Source organism: Lathamus discolor, chromosome 1 (genome assembly GCF_037157495.1).
Source record: "Lathamus discolor isolate bLatDis1 chromosome 1, bLatDis1.hap1, whole genome shotgun sequence".
NCBI classification, from domain to species: Eukaryota; Metazoa; Chordata; class Aves; order Psittaciformes; family Psittacidae; genus Lathamus; species Lathamus discolor.
Genome location: NC_088884.1, coordinates 60112385 through 60134572, shown reverse-complemented (window position 1 = coordinate 60134572; position 22188 = coordinate 60112385). Strand labels below are relative to the sequence as shown.

Genomic DNA, 22188 nt, shown 5'->3' with positions numbered 1-22188 from the left:
GTCGCGAGGCTACTTCCAGTTGCCTGTAGAAAGCCTCATCAACTCCTTCATCCTGATCAGGAGGTCTGTAATAGACCCCCACAACTGTATCACCCGTGCCAGTCAGCCCCTTGATTCGTACCCACAGACATTCCACTTGCTCCTCATCCGACCCCGGACAGAACTCAATACATTCTAGTTGCTCTCTCACGTAAAGAGCAACTCCGCCACCTCGCTTCGCTGACCTATCTTTCCTAAAAAGGACATAGCCATCCATGACCACATTCCAGTCATGTGAACTGTCCCACCATGTCTCTGTAATCGCCACTAGATCATAACCTTTAGCCCGCACACAGACTTCTAACTCCTCCTGTTTATTCCCCATGCTGCGTGCATTGGTGTACAGGCATTTCAGGGAGCCAGTCCTAGTACTCTTTTTCCCCTGCGGGACAGGGTCTAAAGAGCTATCCTTTCCCACAAGTGAAACAAGAGATTGATAGTCCTCCTTAGCCCGCCATCCTTCAATCCCTAGCATGTTCCTCTTGGGCTTGTCCCCAACAGGCCCAGTTAAATCCCCTCCCCCCTTCCTAACTAGTTTAAAGCCCTGTCAATAAGCCCTGCTAACTCCTGCCCCAAAACCCTTTTTTTTCTCTGGGACTGGTGTATCCCGCCTGTCACCAGCAAACCAGGTGTCCCATACAGCAGCCCGTGACTGAAAAACCCAAACCCCTGCCTTTGGCACCAGTCACGTAGCCATACATTAACCTGCAGAGTCTTCTTATATATCCCTTCACCCTCGCTTGCAACAGGTATGGAGGCAAACACCACTTGCGCTCCAGACCCTTTAACCAGCCGTCCCAGGGCCCTGTAGTCTCTCTTCATCGCCCTTACGTTCCTCGTAATAATTTCGTCACTGCCAACCTGAAAAACCAGCAGCGGGTAGTAGTCAGACGGCTGCACCAGTTCAGAGAGCTTCTTTTTAACATCTCTAATCCGAGCCCCAGGCAGGCAGCAGACCTCCCTGTGGGGTGGATCCGGTCGACAAATGGGCCCTTCTGTTCCCCTCAGAAGGGAGTCACCCACCACAATTACTCTTCTTTTCTTCTTGGTTGGGGAAGTTCTGAGGCATGTGGGTGAGTGACTAGCCCTGGGTGACTCACAAGATAGATTTGCCTCACCATCTCCATTCACCTGGCCCTGAATTTCCAAGACCTCGTACCTGTTATTCAAGGGCAACTGGGAGGGAGGAAGGGATTGTGAGGGTTTTCGCTTACCTCTCCGAGGAGGAACCTCCCTCCATCCATCCTTGTCCATTAAGCTCTCTCCTTCTGTCTGATGGTAGGAGGGAAGGGGATCCATAGCTTGTTGAACCACTTCCCTCTGCCCTTGCCTTAGGGTGTGGTTCCACCAATCTATTTCACTTTCACACTCTCTAATGGCTCTCAACCTTTCTACCTCCTCCCTCAGTTCAGCCACCTGCCCGAGCAGGTCATTTATTTGCTCACAGCGAACACAAGCAGTGTCACTGGCTCCCTCCAATACAAGTGCCAGGCTCAGGCATTCGCTGCAGCCAGAGACCTGCACAGCTGCATGTCTGCAGGAAGGCTCAGTCTGGATACCCACATTGGTACTCACTGCAGCTTTCGATCGTGTTGTAACCATGATCTATCTGGTCAATCAATCCGTCTACGTCCCTCAGCACTCCTTCCCCCTCCTGTACTCCAGGCGAGTCCTCTCGATGAGGCGGTTGGAACGCTTCCCTGCCCGCTCGCCTGCCCGCGCGCCTGCCCGCGCGAACTGCCGCGCAAACTGCCTCGACCCTCTGCCTCGACGCTCTCTGTTTGCCGGCTCTGTTCGCCGCGCTCCTGGTCGCCGCGCTCCCTGGGAAGGTTTTTTAGCCACTCCCAGCTGGTGCCACTCCTCCTGGCTCCGCCCCCTGTGAGTCAGCCCCTCGCGGGAGCTGAGCTTCCGAGTCCTGGGCAAGTCCTGTTCAGGACTTGAGGCTCCCTCCTCAGTGGCTCTTGTCGCTCTGAGGTGAGGCTCCTGGACGCTGATCTCTCCCCTCTCCGCTCCGGTGTTGCAGGCGTCCTCTCTCAAGCTACTCACCTCAGCAACTGATCGAGAGTGGCCCTTGATGGCCGGTTTGAATCTGACACCGAGACTTTATTAGCCTTTCCCTTATCCACCTTGTTATAGAAGGAGATAAGGTTAATTAAGCAGGACCCGCATTTCATAAACTCGTGCTGACAGGGCATCATACCTGGTTTTCCCGTATGTGCCATGTGACAGCACCCAAGATGCTCCATAGTCTCCTTCAGCACCAGGGTCAGACTGATAGGCCTGTAGTTCCCTGGATCCTTCCTCTGGCCCTTCTTGTAGATGGGCACCACATTTGCTAATATCCAGTCAACTGGGACCTCCCTGGTTAGCCAGGACTGCTGAGAAATGATTGAAAGTGGCTTGGCAGGCATTTGTCGTGGTTTAAGCCCAGCCGGTAAGTCAGAACCATGCAGCCGCTCGCTCACTCCCCCCACCCCCAGCTTCTTCCTCCCTGGCTCCCAGGGGGATGGGGAGGCAAACTGAAAGAATGTAAGCCCTGCGGGTTGAGATAAGAGCAGTCCAGTAACTAAGGTATAACACAAATCACTGCTGCTACCACCAATAATAATAATGATAAGGGAAATAACAAGGGAAGAGAAAACAACCACTCACCACCCACTGATTGATACCCAGCCTGACCTGAGCAGCAGTCTGGGCCTTCCAGGTAACTGCCCCCAGTTTACATCCTGGGCATGATGTGCTGTGGTATGGAATACCCCTCTGGCTAGTCTGAGTCAGGTGTCCTATCTCTGCTTCCTCCCAGCTTCCCCTCCTCCCTGGCAGAGCATGAGACTCAGAAAGTCCTTGATCAGACTAAACATTTGAGCAGTTAACTAAAAACATCGGTGTTATCAGCGCTGTTCCCAGGCTGAAAGTCAAAACCACAGCACTGCACCAGCTACTAAGAAGGAGAAAAATGACTGCTACTGCTGAACACAGGACAACATTTATGCAGTCAGCACCATCGTGTGGATTCCATCCTGCCCCATAGGCTTGTGTGTGTCTTAAGTGGTGTAGCAGGTCATTAACTGTTTCTTCTTGAATTATGGGGGCTTCATTCTGCTCCTCATTCCTGTCTTCCAGCTCATGGACTGGGTACCCAGAGAAGAGATGATCTTCTTAAAGACTGAGGCAAAGAAGTTGTTACATACCTCAGCCTTATCCTCCTCCTTTGTCACTATGTTTCTCCTGCATCCAGTAAAGGATGGAGATTCTCCTAAGCCCGTGTTTTGTTGCTAATGTATTTCTAGAAACATTTTTTATTGCCTTCTACACCAGTAGCCAGATAAAGTTCTAGTTGGGCTTTGGCTTTTCTAATTTTCTCCCTGCATAACCTCATGACATCCTTGTAGTCCTCCTGAGTTGCCTGCCCTTTCTTCCAAAGGTTATAAACTCTCTTTTTTTTTTTTTTTTCCTGAGTTCCAGTCAAACCTCTCTGTTCAGCCAGGCTGGTGTTCTTCCCTGTTGGCTCGTCTTTCAGCACATGGGGATGTCCTGCTCCTCCACCTCTAAAACCTCCTTCTTGAAGAATGCTCAGCCTTTCTGGACCCCTTTGCCCTTCAGGAGTGTCTCCCAAGGGACTCTGTCAACCAGACTTCTAAACAGGCCAAAGTCTGCTCTCTGGAGGTCCAAAGTAGCAGTTCTGCTGACACTCCTCTTACTTCTCCAAGAATGTAAATCTGTTATTATGGCATTATTGCTGTGCCCAAGATGGCCTCCAGACCCACGAGTACTTCTCTGTTCACAAAGAACATGTCCAGCGGGGCACCTTCCCTAGTTGGCTCCCTCACCAGCTGTGACAGGAAGTTAACTTCCACAGACTTCAGGAAACTCCCAGACTCTTTCCTCTCTGCTGTATTGTATTTCCAGCAGACATCTGCTAAGTTGAAGTCCCCCGTGAGAACGAGGGTTAGGTATCATGAGACTTCTCCGAGCTGCTTGTGGAGTATTTTGTCTGCCTCTCCATCCTGGTTGGGTAGTCTATAACTGACTCCCACTGTGATATCTACCTTGTTGGCCTTCCCCCTGATACTTACCCATAAACTTTCAACCCTGTCATAACAGTCATTGAGCACTAGACCATCAAAAGACTCCCTAGCATACAGGACTACCCCACCACCTCTCCTTCCTTGCCTGTCCCTTCTGAAGGGTTTGTAGCTATCCATTGTAGCACTCCAACTGTGCAAGTTGTCCCATTATGTTTCTGTGATGGCAGCTCTGTCATAGTTTTCCTGCTGCAAAATGGCTTCCAGCTCCTCCTGGCTGTTGCCTATGCTCGTGTGCATTGGTGTAGATGCACTTTGGTTGGGCTATTGATCCTGCTATCTTTCTGGGAGAAGAAGCCCTAATTTCTACCTAGAATCATAGAATGGTTTGGGTTGGAAAGGACTTCAGGATCATTTAGTTCCAACGCCCCTGCCGGGGGCAGGGACACGTCTCACTAGACCAGGTTGCTCAAGGCCTGGTAACCACTCTCATGACATGACCACCTTCAGTTGCTTCTACGGTTTCTAACACAACAATAGCCCTTATGTCTTTGCTGTTGCTTGGCTCTCCATCCCCTGCCTCCACTGATACATCAGACTGAAGGACCTTGCTAGCACACTGTCCATTAAACATTGGTGTGCTGCCCTCAGGTTTTCTCTACCCAGCCTGGTTTTATCTCTTCCCCTCTTTGAAATGTAATTTAAAGCTCTTTTAATGAGCCCTGCTAACTGCAGCACTGCAGGTAATAGCTGCAATAACACAGTGACCAGCCATAGTTTAAATTATCACCTTGGATCCTCAGTATCTTTTGGCTTTGCATCAGTTAGTTTAAAAAACTAACCTGTGGTGGCTGTTGCTCTGCTGACATGAGTATTAAAAGCAATAAGAAGGCTAGAGAGCTATGCTTGACCAAGCCGTGACTCTGACATTTAAGGTGTTTGTTTTATACTGTCTTTCCAACTGTTTATTTCTGATCCCTTAATTCCTGTCATTTGTATGTTAACAAGCAGATCACAGATACTAACATTTGCCAAGCTAGTTCAGCACCTGGTTAAAAAGCTCTTCTGTCGGCTTTTTAACTTACAGGGAACACATGTGGATTTTCTTTTTCATGGATAAACTGGTAAAACAAATTATAATTTTTAGTGAGTTATTTTTCTTACCATGTATGGCATTACGTGCAGATGCTGTACTGTCCAGAATCGTGGTAGAAGACATCCTCACTGGGTGCCTTCATTTGTTAAACAAATGTGCTGTTGATCCAGTGGTTGGTAAAAGGTTTTTCCAAGAATGAAAACAAAATTAATTTGAAACCAGGGAATTCCACTTTCATACAGAATGCACAGGAGTTAGGCACTGTTGTTCCAGGGAGGCTGAGTAATTTGGTGCTTCACCCCATAGCTGGCCACATGATTCTGTGGAGCCGTATTGGGAGCATGGAGGTTTTGATATCAATTACACTGGAAGAGTACAAATGGAGTAACTAATTCCTGTGGAAAAAAAAGGGGGAAAAGATCCTCATGGCTGCCTATGTTGCTGCTCTTATGCCCTTTGCCTTGTGGTCTGTCCTGAGATGTATCCTGTTCAACATCTGCATCAATGACCTGGAGGAGGTGATAAGAGTGCATGTTCATACAGTATGCAAGTGGCACTTGAGGGCAGGGGGACATAGGCAGGAGAAATGGGCTGACAGGAGCCTTCTGAAATCCAGCAAGAAAAAGTGAGGAGTCCTGCACTCAGGAAAGAAGAGCCCTCTGCAATGATACAGGGTGGAGACTGCCTGTCTGGGAGGCAGGTGTGCAGAAAAAGACCCTGCGGGCCCTGGTGGGCAGTGAGCTGACAATTGCCAGCAGTGTGCCATTGCTATGAAGAAGACCAACTGGGCTGTTATCCTGGGCTGGATAACAGGTGCACAGCCAGTAGATTGTGAAAAGTGATAATCCCCTTCTACTCAGCACTCCTTAGATTCCATATGATGCATTGTCTCCAGTTTTGGGCTCCTAAGTATAGGAAAGACATGGCTAAACTGGAGGACAGTTAGCAATGGACCAGACCTGTGAGGAGAGCTGAGGGATCTGGGTTGTTCATCTTATGGAAGAGAGTGCTTCAGGGAGATCTTTAATAAGCAGCCTGCTGATACATATGTGGAGATTATTGAGAAGGTGGAGCCAGGTTCTTCAGCGTCATGCACAGTAGAGGAGAGACAACAGGCATAAACTGAAACATAGGAGGTTCAGTCCGGACAAAAGGAGAAACCTTTCCATGCTGGGCACTATGAAACAGTGGGACAGGAGGCCTGGAGAGTTTGTGCAGCCTTCATTCTTGGAGGTCTTAAGACAAGGCATGTTAAAGCCCTAAGCAACCTGGTCTGATCTCAGAGCTGACCCTGCTTTGAGGAGGAGGTTCAGCTAGAGACCTGCTGAGGTCCTTTCCATCCTGTATTAACAAATTATCTTACATGGCTCCCTGGCAGCTTAGACTCTTCAAAGGCTGGAATAAGGACATTTCTTAAACAGCATGAAGTCTGTGGTTTAATGATTTATGAGCATGTGAATACAAGGGTGTGCAGTGGAACTGCACTTCTCATCAGGGTCCTTTTACAGACTGTGAACTCAAGTACTAGGAAAGAACAATTTTTTTTTTCTGCCTTTTTTGCCTGTCTGACCTTTTAGTGAGGAGAAAAGCATGGATTTCACTGGGTGGCCACTGCTATGGCTGCTGCTTTAGTGAGAGTGAGTTGAAGAGGCTGTGTAGTTAAAAAGCTATTTTGTGATTGACCAGAAGCTGAGCTTGAAAGTTTTGAGATGTCTAGCCCCACTGAAACACCACCCTGTCTAGGTCATAGGACCTTGTATGTGCAAAGGCTTTAAAAGAGACCACAAAAAGCTAGAACTGCGCATCATGTAAAACTTTGGCATGTTGGCTAAGTAAGCATAGTAGTAGCTGCAGGTCTTTCTGGTACATGGTGAAACATGACATTTTCTTCTGCTTTGGAAGTGTTTTGATTTGATTCTTGGGCTGGCTGTTGTTTCATGATTGTGTTTTGTTATCCCTTGAGGGCTGTGTTTGGGAGACTGGAGTGGAATAGCAGTCAGAGGCCTGGGCTCCACTCTTCCTGAATGGTCTTCAGCAGTTCCGTTAGGACATGGTGGTGCCTATTTCTTACTTAAACCTGGCAGAGTTAGACATCTGAATGCTTTTGTGGCAGCTGCCATCTTCATTGTATCTTCCCCTTCCCCTGTGGACTGGCTTTTATCTGACTGTGGGCTATGAGTTCCAGACTTTCTTTTACAGTGAGGTCTGTGGTGCTTATTACTGAAGTGCTTGTCTTGGCAGGCTCCTCTGGTGCTCAAAGCAACAAGTAAAATAATTTTCCACACATGACTTGTTTGGAAACCATTGAGAAAAATTCGTCATAATTTGCATCGTCTGCTTGTATAGTGAGATATTTCAGTTCACTTTCAATACACTGCTTTACTGCCCTGCATGCAGGAAAGATAGAGCTGGGCACAAGCAGCCTCAATATATGGTACTCTGAAAACTGTCGAGTGTTTAGGTTAAAGCTCCTAGTGTGGAACTTGGCCCTCCACTTGTCTGGTGCTCTGTTGAACTGAAAACTTGTATTTATTAGCAAACCCTCAACATGTGTGTTACAAATACAGTTGCTATAGAGGAGTGTTTTTCAGGGGTTTCCTTGTCTTTGTAGGTGACATTTGGGCAACTCCAGCAATTAGGCACGTGCACTTTTTGTGGTTTGCAGGATCATTTATCTTGGCTTATTCTTTCTGTAGAGTCATGTTGCACAAGCAAAAGAGTTGCTTTTTTGGAATTGCAAGTCATAGCTCCTTTCCATTTGTGTGAAGTTTGTTGAGCTCTGTACTGTCAGCTGGAGAAGACGGTTGTCTGTTACTTCTTATGCTCACCTGCCATCACTGCCTTCAGAAGTGAGTCTGTTACTCTATACTTCTCTTGACATGTTCAGAAGAACAAGCAACATCAAATGTTTTCATGTTTACACAGTAGACTGCTTTTGGTTGTGGTGGTTAACCTTTTTATGCCTTTGGAAAAGGGGTAAAGGATATGGGGAAAGCAGTAAGCTGAAGCAGGTAAAACTGCACGGTCAGTTAACTAGGGGAGTTTCATTTGGGTACTAACCAATGAAGTGTCAAACCATGAGAAGGAGATGGAAGAAAGTCGATGGAGGGATGGAAATCAGCTCAGTTATGTGTTACCATAAGCTGTACCAACCAGCGTGCATACTGAAATGCTGCAGCATGTTATGAGCTGACTTCTCCTGGCTCATCTGCACGAAGGGGAGCATTTTTCTGTTTCAGGCAGGGAGGACGAAATGTCAGAATTATTTGTTGGGAGCTGCTTAAAAATATCCTTACATGTCTCAGGCATGAAGAAAGGGGATTAAAAAATGTGCTGTTTTCAAAGCTATGGGATTGTCATTGTAAGATCAGTGCAGGGAAGTTGAAGCAGAGCTGATGGGTCAGTAGGTCAGTGTGCGTGCTCAGTGTCCTACTGGGTGGCTTTTCTATACTTGAAAACCTCACCTTTGTAGTTACGATTTTATGAATACTTTAAAATACCATTCTTATCCATACTCTTATTTTTGTTGGTTGAGTGGGGTTTTTTTGGGTAGGGATGGTGTGGTGGTGTTGGCCAGCGTTAGTGTTTGTGTGTCTACACAGTGAAAACTATATTTTTTTCCTTTCTTATCTGGTCTCTGCCATAATGTGGCTTCTACAACCACTAGTGCCAGCAAAATGGAAGGATGAATGGCTGCTAGGGATGGAGGTGAAGTCTGGAGTATCCCTTTGCTGATGTCATGGATGTTTGCTTGATGAAAACAGCTATGTAACTATGCCTTAAGACAATAATGAAAGAAATGAGAAACAGGGATTTACAGTGAAGTGATGAAGTTTGACTTTTAATTTTAGATCCATAGCTCATTGTGTGCTTCTGTTAAAGTCTGCATCTTCCTTTTCTGCCTTGCAGAACTTACTTCAAAGGATTCCTGGTTAAGTATTGCTAAGTGGGTGTCAGACCTGTTGCAGAAGGAGCAAATGCTGAGATGAATTCTGGTCTGGTTCTTTGGTAGCTGTGAGGCTTGAATAGGATTAGTGTGGCTGCTGGAAAGAAGACCTGAATGTTAAATACAATTGCTCTGTGTTAGTACTGTGGTCTCACCTAGGCTTTTATCACTCTGTTTATGCCCAGGCAGCTGTGGGTCAGCTGTGGCTTTGTCAGTTGCTATCAGAGCCAGGTGGATACCACAGGAGTAGTCTATCTGTTGAGTTATTCCAGCAGCATAACTGCTTTGCTGGCTGTTGTACTGCCCATGGATGACTGATCAAGGTCAGGCTGCTCAGTGTGGCAGTGGCTGGGTGAGGACAGGATCCTTCGTCCTCCTTGGCAGCTCTAGTGCTGTACTTGCAAGCACCTGGAGCAGAAAACTGGTTCAGCACACAGCAGCTTGCTTTTAGCAGGGTTTGGTTTCTTGCTGAATTGAGCCCATGTAACTGGCTAAAGGCCTCTCTGCTTAGTAATTACAGAGTCTCATTTTGTTTGGTTTGGTGTTCAGTTACCAGTGCTGATCTCTCTGCTTAGTAATTACAGAGTCTCATTTTGTTTGGTTTGACGTTCAGTTGCCAATGCTGGTGATGTTGACAGCCACTCGCGGTCTGTTAGTGCTCCTCTCTCCCAAGCTGCTGCATCTCTGCCTGTTCTCATTCTGCGCCAGCATACCCCTGCTTTTATCAGGAAGGCTGGTACATGTGCATGCGTTGGCCAGGTCAGCTGTAGCCACATTAATATTGGCTATTTCAACACAGGTGTCACCCAGCAAAAAATGCAGATGCTTTTTTCACACCCCCATCTCCCCCCAAACAACTTGATAGTAAGATAAGACCTTTCATGGGTGGAAATCTGAAAGCAGTAATTCACCCTCACAAACAAAGCTCCAACTTCTCAGAAGCATTTCCAACTGGCTCAAGTATTGAACATGCTGCTACCACACTACATACAAATTTTACCCCTGGCAAGAATAAATGGGAGATCTTTGTTTTGGCAGTCACAGAATACACTGTCATCTGTGTAGGTTTAACAAATCTGTATAAGCAAGCGTGGCCTTCTCTTTGCAACTAAACTAAAAGCATTATTGCAGCCTTTTCCTAAAAGTTGCCTTTAGCTTTACTTTTCCCCTTTTTAGGTTTTTTAATTTCTTTGAGTGGCAGAGCTTGGCCATTGTGATTGCCTTGTCTGCCTACTGAGACACATAAATAATTTCCTTTATTACCACAGTTCTGCTCTGAATGCAGTCCCTTGATAGAGAACCTTTATGTGGATCTGGTCAAGTCTTTGTGTCTGATCTGCCTGGGACCATTAATTCTCTATTATAATTAATGGAGGCTTTGTCTTTCTCCTGCAGTCTCTAGCAAAAGATCTCAGAGCCTTTTGTAAATGTTAAGCGATTAGTAATGCAGTAGCGGAGTTGCGAGTTGTGTGTGTGGTTTGTCTCTAGAAGAGACAAAAACTCTCAGTGTACCAGCATGCATTATGTTTGGGGATGGTTTTGAAATCTTTCAGTACAAGTTTTTTTTTTGAAAATGCCATGTTTTGTAAAACTTTTTTTTTTTTTAATGTTCCTAGAAGGCTACAATTTTGAAGATGACTTTTTGTGAAAGAGTTTTAGATGCCAGGGGAAAATCTTGTGTGTGCATGGCTCCATGTATTAGTCTGTGACAGGCAAAGAGAGGAACAGGTTAAGAGACAGGCACTGAAGAGTCTTTACCCACCAGGAACCCATTGCCTTCTGGTCTGACACCTTCTGTGGGAAGCGTGAGCTCCATCAGATGGTGAATCTTCCATGCAAGGGTCAGAAGCTTCATCGGGGGAATGTGTCCTATGGCCCACATCTCACCTGATGTGTGAGTGAATGAGGGCTGTGTCACTGGTCTGAATGGTGTAGAAGTGATCTTGAATGTGGACTTTCTATTTTGCACGTTTATCTGAGCTCTTAGGATAAGAGTTGCAGGTAGGTGAGTCACTGTCTGAAAAAGTGCAGCTGGTCACAGTTTTGTCTCTGGGAAGAGCAAGGAAACTGGGGAAGCATTGAGACATTGGGGGCAGGAAGAGAGCTTCCCGTGCAGTTATGGGATCATTGCACATTTCCTGTCTGTGTGCTGCTCTGATCCAAGAGGATGACAAAGTTACTTGAACAAATCATCTGTAATGGAGCCGAGGCTTACAGAGCAGTCTTATAGCTTCTAAAGTTAGGGTTTCATCATGAGATGAAAGTGCATCATGTAAAAGTTGTGGTCAGGCAGCACCGTGGAGCCAGCTTGGCACTGGTTGAATGTGAAGGAAAGCACCATATTCAGAGACCCGTGATGAGCGTCACAACAGCTGCTGCTTTCCGTGGGACGGGATTCAGGCTTGCAGTCAGAAATAACTACAGCTAAAATTAAGTAGCATTTACCATCTGTTTTTGTATGAGGCAGAGGCTTGCAGTCAGTTTTTAATAACAAGGCAGTGAATGGTAAGGACTTAAGACACCAACTGTGCTGTTGATATCTTTTAAAATACACTAAAATCATTAAGAGTGAAGGTAGAAAGGATGAAATTGTTGATAGTTCTCTTTCTTATAAAAAGGAGAAAGTGGGGAGATCTTTTTATCACCATCCTGCTGACTTTAAAGGCCATTTCCTGTCTTGTGGGAGATCCTTGACAGCTGTGGTGGCACTTCCAACTTTCTGCAGCTGATTGCTCCTGTTCTGTGCAGTTTGCCTGTAATCCCATGCATAAGACAGCCTGCCTGGTGTACAGATGTAGTGCTGTAGAGCACATGTGTATGTGATTGGCTCATTGTATTAATTTGTTTGAAAGGCCAGCACAGCTTCCAATGTGTCTAAATCATGTTGACTGCTGACACTGCCAAGAGATTGTTAAAACATTGGAGGGCTGCCAGGAACCCTTGCTGCTTTCCTGGGGACCAGGAGAGAGGTGACCTTTTCCTCATGAATTTAAATTTCTGGTTTAGGGAAATACTCAGGGTTTTTTTGCTGAATGCCTTGGCCTCTTGCCCATCCCGTGTTACATTTGGATTTTGATGGTGCTGGCGGATAGGGTACTGAAATGGTTCAGAGGACTAGTGCTGCCTGTTAGCTGGGGATTGGCTCCAAGAAGAGACCTGCAACCAGAATGGAGGGAGGCTCTAGCAGACATCTGGGAGAAATCATAGCTAATTCTGCCAGATACCTTTCCAAGACATCATCCCTCTGTGCCTGTAGTTACACCTGTTTTGTCCTGTGTAAATTCACAGCTGAGTCATTTAGACCATTGACAAGTTTTACATTAAAGCTATAACCATTTAGCAGAGTCTGTGTTATGGGTCAGGGTGGGGGTAAACTCTTTCCATGATCAGGAGAGAATTCCCTGGATGATGGGGCTGCTCATACTAGTTCTGCTGGCATATTTGAGGGAGACCTTTGCCCTGGCGTGGTGTTCTGCTGGGAGCAAACAAACTGGCCAGGGGCAAGAGATACAGGGAAGGTTCTGCTGGGGACCAGTCTGGATTAAGTGATGATACACCATCCTGTATTCAGTTTCTTACCCCTTCATGTCTTCCTCTACTGAAAGTTTACTCTGACCGATGTACGAAATGAAATGATCAGGCTTTAGAGGAAGATGTTTTACACAATTCTCATTTGGAGAGAAAAGAACATTTGCAACACAACAGGGGAAAGTGTTTTCTGTGGGGAAGGAAAGGAACTTGGGAATGGGCAGGTGAAGAGCAGGCAGTAATGCCTCATGTGGAACCTACCATGACTATCACCTGTTGTGCCTGCGCATCTCTGCTCTACTTGTAAAATGCCCTCCTAAATGGATGGCTCATTTGATGTGAGGATCTGCCATAATTCTTTACAGCAAAGCCACAGTTAAGTGAGATGTCCCTGTCCATGACAGGGGGGTTGGAACTAGATGATCTTGAGGTCCTTTCCAACCCTAACTATTCTATGATTCTATGATTCTATAAGTCAAGGAGCTTGGTGTTTGCCAATTGATTAATATCCATAATCTTCTAAGTACCTTTGGGTTTGTGAAGGCATGGTCTGAATGCTGTTCTTTGTTGTAAATTTCCATTGAAACACCTATCAGGTTCTACCCTGTTGCTCCATCCTGACTATTATTTTTAACTGTCTCCACTTGCTTATTGTGGTTTCTCTGTTTTTTTCCCAGTCTTGCGACTTGGTTTCCTTTTCCTGCTTCTATTTCTTTGCTCAACAGTGATAAGTAAATACTGGGGGAAGCAAGCAGGATAAAAAGTCCTCAGCATTTGTTCAAGCACAAGGACTTCTGGAGTGCTGCAGGTGTTGGGAACACCCTGGAAAATTTCTAGTCCTAAGTGCATTTGCTTCTCTGCTTCTGGTGGCTGTTGATCTTTGAACCTGTGTGTTCCTGGGCAGGCTGTCGGGGTGGGGAACTGAACTGTGCTTTGTCCAGAGGGTACAGATGACTTTCTCAGGAAGCTCCTTGAAGAGAGAATGTCATCTTTGAGGTGCCTACTCTTAGGGGGCCAGCATCAGGCCAAGCGGGGCAACTGGCTAACTGCAGAAGCAGCAAGGATAGGGAAGGAATCCTGGCTGGGAGTGCATGGCCAAATGCTGTGTCCTGCCTCCTGCCCCCCCCACACCTAGCAGCTGGAAGGCTATCTTAGTGCCTCCTCTTGTGTCACCATGCCCGAATTAACGCAGGTCTGGCAGTCCCGAGGTGGTAGCTCTTTATCCAGTTGCTGCCACTCCTTCGGTGTTCAGACTGCCCATTTGGTTCATTTGTGACCTGTTTGTGCTCCTGGGGCCAGGATGGCAGGGCTCCTGTGTAAGAGGCCCAAAAAAGGAGGTAGGAAGCATTATGTTTGTAGCAAGGTATCTTCATAAGCTGTCTACCTAGGACATAGTGTACAGACTCTTTGTAGGCAGGGCTGTCCCAGGGCAGCAAGCTTTGCGGGGGGGCTTTCTGCTGAAATAACTGTGTCTCGTTGCTAGCCGTAGCAGAGGATGTTTTGGTCCTGCAGGATCTGGCCTAGCCACAATGGATCTGAAGTGTAGGGGTTTATCTGGCTCTTCATGTTGTGAGGGATGGGGGCTTAATACACAAATTTGTATAATTTTTTTCTTCTAGCTTAGTAAATTGCTCAGAATCAAGGTATTTTTGTTAGGAAAGGTAGAGTTCATTTTTATATTAGAAGAAAAAAGAGCAAGTATGTAATCTTCGTTGATTTTGGGGGAATAAAACTAGTTTAGCTGCATTTAAAAGTATTCTTGCTTGAAACATATGCAGTATTTTATTTACATAGCTTACACTAAAGACAGTACCATGTATTCACTGCCCAGAGGAGCTTAGCAGCTCTTTTCTGCATTTCAGAGCATTAGGAACAGCTATGCCCTGACCTTATTGAACGCTTGGCATTCCCCGAATGACAGCAATGCTATGATAATGAAAAGAGAGTTAAATCTAGAAACAAGGCCAGTTACTTCCAAAAGGGGTCTGATTTAAGTGGAATTTGGGCTTTTATAGTCCTAGCAGGGTTTATCTTATTTGCAGTCTTCAGTTTCCAAATTACTTTTCTTGTGCCTCCTTGTGGATGTATTCCCGTTGGTATCACAGTGTAGGAGCTGCTCCAGTGGGAAGGCTCTAGTGGTGTGTGATGGAAACAGACTGGGTAAGGCATGTTGTTAGAGCTTGTTTGGTCTGTTGCATGAGGCCTCTTAGCTCCCTGACTTTTGTTTGAAGAGTTTTCCAAGAAAATGAGAATGAGTGCTGAAAAGGAGTAATTAAGAGTTTCTTTAATAGCTCCATTTATTAAGGACATTAAATCTCAGCCTGTAGACATTGTAGTCGAGAGTGCTGTTCTGTTACCTTCCCTTTGCATACGAACACAGTACAGAAAGCAAGCTGCACTTACTGCTGGCAGCCCCTTTCCCCCCAGGCTTTATGCCATAGTAGCTGTAACCAGCTGCTCTAACATGGTTCATAAGCCATAAGGTCTCAAAATACAAGACTGTTCTTTGCTGCTTGTGAGGATTTAAGTCATGTTCAATTTAATGCTGTGAACCAGAATTAATTAACATCTTGGAACTGCAATTAAGAAATGTGCTAACTTGTTTTAAGCACCTGTTTCAAGTATCCGTGTGAGAAGGAGTGGGGACTGCAGTTTATTCTGCTTCCTTCTCCTCTGGGGCAGTAGGATCTCTGTGTCTTCCTTTCTATCAAGCAGGATGTGATTCTATGATAGGGAAAAAGCAAGTACTGGTGCAGATTTTGTTACATTTGCAGGCTGCATGCAAATGATTAGCCTGTGGTTTGATTTTCCAGTGGGAAAGGGGAATAGCGACTGTTCTTGAAAGAAGTACTTGTTGGCATACTGTGCCTTTTAGTTAACTGTTCCTTCTTTTTTTTTTTTTCCCAGAAAAGTTTGTCTTACAGACCTCATTTATTTGGAAATCTTTGTTTTTCCCTGAAAAGAGTATGCGACTTGGACCTCTCCCACAGAAGACTGCAATACCAAAAATGATCTTAGCTCACACTAGCACAGAACTATCACTGAATAGATGTCACAGTGTCTTTATATTTCCTGTTTTAAAGGCACGTATTTCAATAGCTTAGTTTACAACAAATAATTATTATCAGAGTTTATGGGGAGACGTGCCTTGAAAAGTGTTAAAGTGTTATAGAATTACTAGTGCTTTTCTTACTGACAAACTCTGTGAATATACTGAAGAGTTATTCGGTACTTGTCCTCAAGTTTAGTTGCTCCCATGCGGCAGGACATAGGGAAGTATTTTAATACCCATTTTATTGATGAAGGGTACTTTACTGACTTCCCCAAATGAGAGTTGTAGGTTTAGGACAAGAGCTTGAAATCACAAATTTCAGATTTGTGTTCACCAGATCATTCCACACCTGTTTTTAGTTGGTGGCAGTGCTAGAATTAAATACATTTTCATCTTTATTTGGTAGGTCTCGCTTTGATTCTCTGAGACTTTTAATGAGGCCAGTAGCATATTGCAGTTCCTGGTGTTCTGCCGCTGGGAAAGGTGGTGATGTCTGGGGGTCATGCTGTCGGAAAAGAAGTTTGTTTTTACAGTTTGCTGTCTGCTATAGATCTGGGCTGTCCTGCAGACAAAGCTCATCCCCCTCAGTTTTGGAGAAACAAGCGCTCTGAGGTTGCTTTTACCACAGGATTGGGTTTCTTGCGAAATATTTTCAGCCAGTTATGTGGTAGCTTGGTTTAATAAGAAGCTATAAAAGGATGTTACTTTGATTTTATTTTCCACAGTGGCTGCGGTTCTTAATTCCACCAACTGTGGTCCCATTTTGAAATGGATCTACCAGATGTTTTCTCATATTATGAATACCCTCTTCAACCCCTAAAAATCTGCCAACTTTGCATTTATTACAGTTTTTCTTTCCTTTTTTTTTTTTCCCCCCTCCCCTCTGTTCAGTGAGTGACCTCCAAGAAGAAGGAAAAAATGCTATCAATGCACCAATGAACCCAAGCACCGTGGACATTCATCCAGAAGACACACTATTAGGTAAAGTATTCATGCTACAGAACTCGACTAAGCGTTTGGTAATGAAGGTGGCCACTGTGACCCTCATATGTTTTACAGTGTAGATTCCTGAGTTGAAACTGTGAGAATTTGACATGAGAGTTGAGAACTGTTGCATGTTACATATAGACTAGAAATTAGAAAGGTCTAAAGTGAAATTTAAAGAGCAGTGCCAGCTATGCAGATACACATAATCTAGTTTATGGGAAAATTGACTTGTTCAATGAATTGGCAGAGAACTTGAGTTCTTCTGTGACCACACTGAAAGTAGATAGAAATTTTGCAAAGAATTAGGTGGAAAATACTGCTGAATTTTTCTGCTTAAGATTTACTTCAGTTCCGTTAACCCATTGGCCAAGTGCATCTCAGACATCCTTCTTTAGGGAGGAAGTAGTGTCTTTTCTCTCTCTCTTTAGATAGGGAACTGAAGTGCAGAAGGACCAACCCACAGAAAGCCTGTAAAAGTATGTGTTGTGGTTCCTGAGACTGCCTTGTCTCAATGCCCATACTACTCTGAACTAGTGGATGCCGTGTTCCTACTTGGGTTACTGCTGTCACTTTGTAAGTGACAGTGAAGCAAAATGGGACCTGATATTGGATGAACAGATGAGCATTTAGGCTGCTAAAAACGGTAATTAAATGTAATGAGGACAGAAGTATGTAAAGCAAGCAGTGCTTTATAGAAAGAAGGTAAATATTCAAATTCCTATTCTCTCCATCTCCCTGTGTCCCTATAAGAGTAGCAGCATATTTTAATAATAAAAAGTGTTTAAATATTGTTGGAATAATACATTTCTTTCCTATAATTAGTTGAAACAGGCTGTCATGAAGACAAATAATAAAACAGTAAATTAATATCAAGAAGAGTTAGTAATTTGGATTTTCTCATTAGAAAATGAGTAGGAAATGCAAAGTACTGTTCTTCTGGGAAGTGGGCAAAATGTTGATTGTGTGGATCAGGAGTGTCTCCAGTTAAACCTTCTGGGTACCACTAAAGCTATGTATGACTTTAGAAGATGCAGAACCACTCCTAAAGGCCTCTCATGCAAAGACATGACCACTGGTGAACCTTAAGCAAAGTTCTTTGGTGAAGAACATTATGGGTCAAATCTTATTCAGGGTTTGTTAGTGTATTTTGGGTATGTAGTGGGTGTTAATTCCTTACAATTAGGCTGCCTGACTCATCCTAGGCAGTAATGAGGAAGTAAAGGAAAATAAAATAGCAAAAGAATTCACATTTTTCATAGTTTTTGGAAATTTGTCAAGTATATTCAGATAGCAGGGTCTTATTTTTTTAATAAAGGGGCCCTGGAAACTACTGAGCCCAAATTCAGTGAAGTCTAAGGTAACCAGTTAGATGGTATAGTCTGTCTTGTGTCTAGGATGTGCAAGTGTCATGTTTCCCATCTGACAGCAGTGAAGTCTAGCACTGCAATAGGAAGTCACTGTAGTTTGATCATTGTCAGGTTTTTAAAGGGTTCCTCTCTGCAGTGTGGCAATGGCCTGACAAATGGTCATACTGAAACCCCGCCTTTGCTGTCATGCTGGAAGAAATTGAGAAACCAATAGGAAAACAGGATTCCTATCAAATCCATAAGATTTATGTATAACTATTTTAGCTCAAGAGATGTGAATCTCCTCGTATAGCTGTGGCACTGTCACACATCTGTATGTTCCTGTAGTGTAATAGCTAGGGTTTGCTTTACACTGAAAGGAACAGATCTAACCTAGATCACCCCTACCACTTGGCTACTAAAGGAACTGAAAAGAAGGGTGTAGGCAGAGGTCTGCTACTTGAAAGCAAGCACCAGAACTTGAAATATGAGACTTGCTCCATGTACTTCTGATATCCGTATCTATGGTAGCATATAAGCACGTACATAATGCATGTCTGTATGTGCTGTTGTGAAGGTAGTTGTGCCGAAGGCTGTTTGAATGTTAGGCTTAGCTCAAGTTGATTTTGCTATCAACAATTCTGTATCAAATCATAACTTCTAAAAATTAATCTTTATATTCATGCCTCTTACGGTTGTTCTGTTGGCCATTGGAGCACATTTCTCACATCTCTTCATCTCCCAGCAGCAGAAGAAATAGAAGACTTTACACCTGAGATTTATTTTATGTTCATCCCCCATGCACAAGTACAGCTGATATAAACCGGGGTAATTCTAATTCTACAACTTAACCAGTGGCTAAAGTATTCGTGCACTCAGGGTTGCATGTGGAAGTTTCAGGGAAAGCAGAGGGCAGAGGCACAGACTGTCTGCCAAAGTCTTACCGGTTGCACTGAGTGTAGTGCCATAAGATTCATGATGGTGTCATTTGGGACACGTATTTTCAAATAGAAATTAGATACAAATCGAGGAGAAGGAGAAAAGCAGTTGACTGCACTTTTTGGCGTGTTAATATGAACATGCCCCACAGGGTATAGAGGACAATAATTTTCCTGAAGTATTCTGCATTCAGTAGGGTCTGAGGTGGGGAAGTTCAGTGGGAACAGTCTTATTTTAGGGAAGTTATCTTTCTATGTAACTTTAAAAACCTCTAACACTTTGAACATCCCTTGGTAAGATGATGACTAGGCACTGCAATCTTTTGGTCAGCTGACAGGCTACTTTGTTAGCAATTGTTGCAGTATTTCAGCAGTGTACATTTGAAGTGGGTCTCACTAAAGTTTCCCATTTTACTTGGACAGAGGAGAATGAGGAACGCACTATGATTGATCCTAACTCAAAAGAAGACCCCAAGTTCAGAGAGCTGATCAAGGTAAGAAATCACTGTTTTATCCTTCTTCAAAACTGGCGAGCCAGAGTCGTTTAGAAGCTCGTTACCAAGACTGCAGTTGAGGAATTACAACTTGCTACTGAAGTATATCTATGAAAACTGAGGTCATCAACAAGATAAGGCTAAAAGTAACGAGTGTAACAAGAAAAGGCAGAATATCAGAGTGCTCATGGTAGTTACAGAGTAAAGCTCCATTGTCCCTTTATGTCCTTGTGATTATCGCAGTGAGGATCAGTGCTTAGCTTGAATCTACCTGCAGTCACTGCACATAAACTTAGGTTTCTTCTGTTGATGAAAACAGGGAAGGAGCTTTGGAAAGTATTGGTAGATTTCAGGAGAAGAAGGAATGAGACTGAAATGAGCAAGGGCATGGTAGGGGGCAATGAAGAGACTTCTGGTGTTACAGGAAAGTTGGCACTGAGATTCTTTTCGCCCTGTATTCTGTTGTGGGCTTTTTGTAAAGAAAAGTCCTTGGTTTGCCTGTGTGCAGATTATCCTGGATCTGTATTGCCACTGGAGACACGTGTCCAAGGTGTTGATAATGGTGTTCCAGCTGTGCTGATGTGAAGTGTGGCTTCCTGCCTCAGCAGTCCTCATAGTTTCTGCCAGGTATAATGGAGAATTTGATCTTGAGGGGCTAGTGTTTAGGAGAACCTTTTCTATGCAGTATGTTTTCGAGGTTAACATAGTTGAAACTTGAGCAGGAAGAAAAGGGATGGCAATTCTGAACAAATGTGATCCCTTTCCAAGAAGCGTTTGTGCTTGTGTTATACTTCTCTCTACACTTCCTCTTTATTGTTTTTAAATTATTTTAAAAACGTATTTTTGTTAGAAACAACAGTGCAGCTGGATGGGCCTGAAAACTTTGGGTAAGTGTATACTGTCTCCAGATAGGGGTTGGGCTGTGGCACATTGCTTTCAAGAAACCTTTCAAGAAACCTTGCACCCTGGCTGCACACGTCTGTGATTCACACAACACCTCAGCATACTGTTCACCTGGTGCATCTTTAAAACAAGCCCTTTGATCTGTTATCAACACTGTAATAACATGTTTAGGATTACAAAACCACATCAAACTAACTTCATCAAGGAGCTGTGCTCATATTTGTTATTCTAATTTACCTGGAATACATTGTGGTTTTAAATTAAGTGAATTTGCATGTTATTTCTTTGTTAGCACCTAAATCCATTAATTCTCTCAGAAGGTATAACAGTCTTTCACTACTCTTTGAAAATGTATTGTGGTTTCTTTGCTAGTGGAACAGCGATATTATCATAAATAATTCAGCTGAACTAGGGTTATCGCAGTGAAGGAACCAGGTGCACTCTAGATATATCTGGGCTTGATACTGGTCCTAGAACTGTGTTTAAATTGGGAATTTTGCAATTGAATTTGAATGAATGTGAGTTAGTGGGTCTTCCTTCAGTGTCATAGTCTAGCAAGGTTATAATTTCCAGTTTAAAAACCTGAAAAACTTCAGGAAGAAGGAAAATTGGGGCAAGAGCAGCGCTTGAGAATGCGTCCAAGTGCTTACAGTGCAGAATCAGGCACTGGTTTGCTACACCAGTTTGCAATTGTGTAAAGAGAACAGTGTCGTCAATTGAACTGGAGCAGATGGGGTAGGGAGCAGCATGTAACTGGATCCTTGGGATCATCCTCAAAAAAGAGACATGTTCTGCAGGGTTCCTACTTGGAAATTATGTAATTCAGGTAATTGCTAATCATATGTATACCTCTCAGCAGCTGAGAGTTTTTACAGAGATTCAGCTAGAGAAATATTTAACACTATGTTGGTGTGAATCTGTAAGGCAGGGAGAGGTTTGAATTATGTTGGCAAAACCTATTTTATGCCACAGAGTTTGGATAATGCAAAAATTGAGCAATTTATTCCTTCTTTTCTGTTGTTCAGTGGTTAATGACATTTTCTATGAGCCCCAGTGCTGGATGTGAATTAGGTGTGCTAAGTACTATGCAGTGGCCTGCAGAAAAGACTGTCTGCCCCACAGAGCTTGAAATGAAAGATCTCCATGGACTAGGAAGGAGTGAGGAGCTGAATAGATGGAGGTTTTTATAGTTCAAACTGGTTCTCTCTTTTCCCTCAGAGAGGAATGTGTCAATAGCAACAGCAGAGCCTCATGCTTTTGAAATTTGGCAGTATGACTAGTTTCATTGGTGCCAGCCCAAAACTCTTTCAGCACCAGAGTTAGATGTGCCAGTGGTTTGCCATCATTGATTTTGAGTGTTTCTGTTCTGTCAGTCATATGTAGTTGGGTAAATGGATCCCAGTGCAAAGCAGCAGCAGAGATATGTGTTGCTGACACTGCTTGAATATCTCTTTGTCTCCACAAAATATTGTTTTAATTTCTGTTAGCCTCATGCCATAGGAATTCTATGCATAGTGATTGATCATTGCAAGCTTATGTGAGTGTTCCGGAGTGATTTTGAAAGAGCTGTTGTAACTCTGGAGTGACAGATTGTGTAGCATTGTGGTAACGTGGAGGGACCAACAGGAAAAAAAACCCCAAACAATAAAAAGCCTCAGTTCTCACTCTTATGAAAGCAAATATATGGTGAATTCCTTTCTTGAAGGCTGCTTAGTTTGGGATGCTAAAATATGTGCTTTAAGTCCTCTTACACATATGAACATTATTAGGAACTAGAATTATGCCTCAGAGTGTTGTTTTTTATCATCACTGATGGTATTCTAAAAATAGTTGA

The 22188-nt window shown here is 44.0% G+C and overlaps 1 protein-coding gene across 1 annotated transcript in view; it reads left to right on the top strand.

Annotated features, from left to right (window-relative positions):
• The window catches only part of PARVB (parvin beta), a 67717-nt gene that overhangs the window by 13851 nt on the left and 31678 nt on the right, over positions 1-22188 (top strand). Inside the window, exons 2-3 of the mRNA XM_065673018.1 lie at positions 16578-16667; positions 19381-19451. Coding sequence (XP_065529090.1) covers positions 16578-16667; positions 19381-19451 — 161 coding nt within the window. The remainder of the gene's footprint in view (positions 1-16577; positions 16668-19380; positions 19452-22188) is intronic.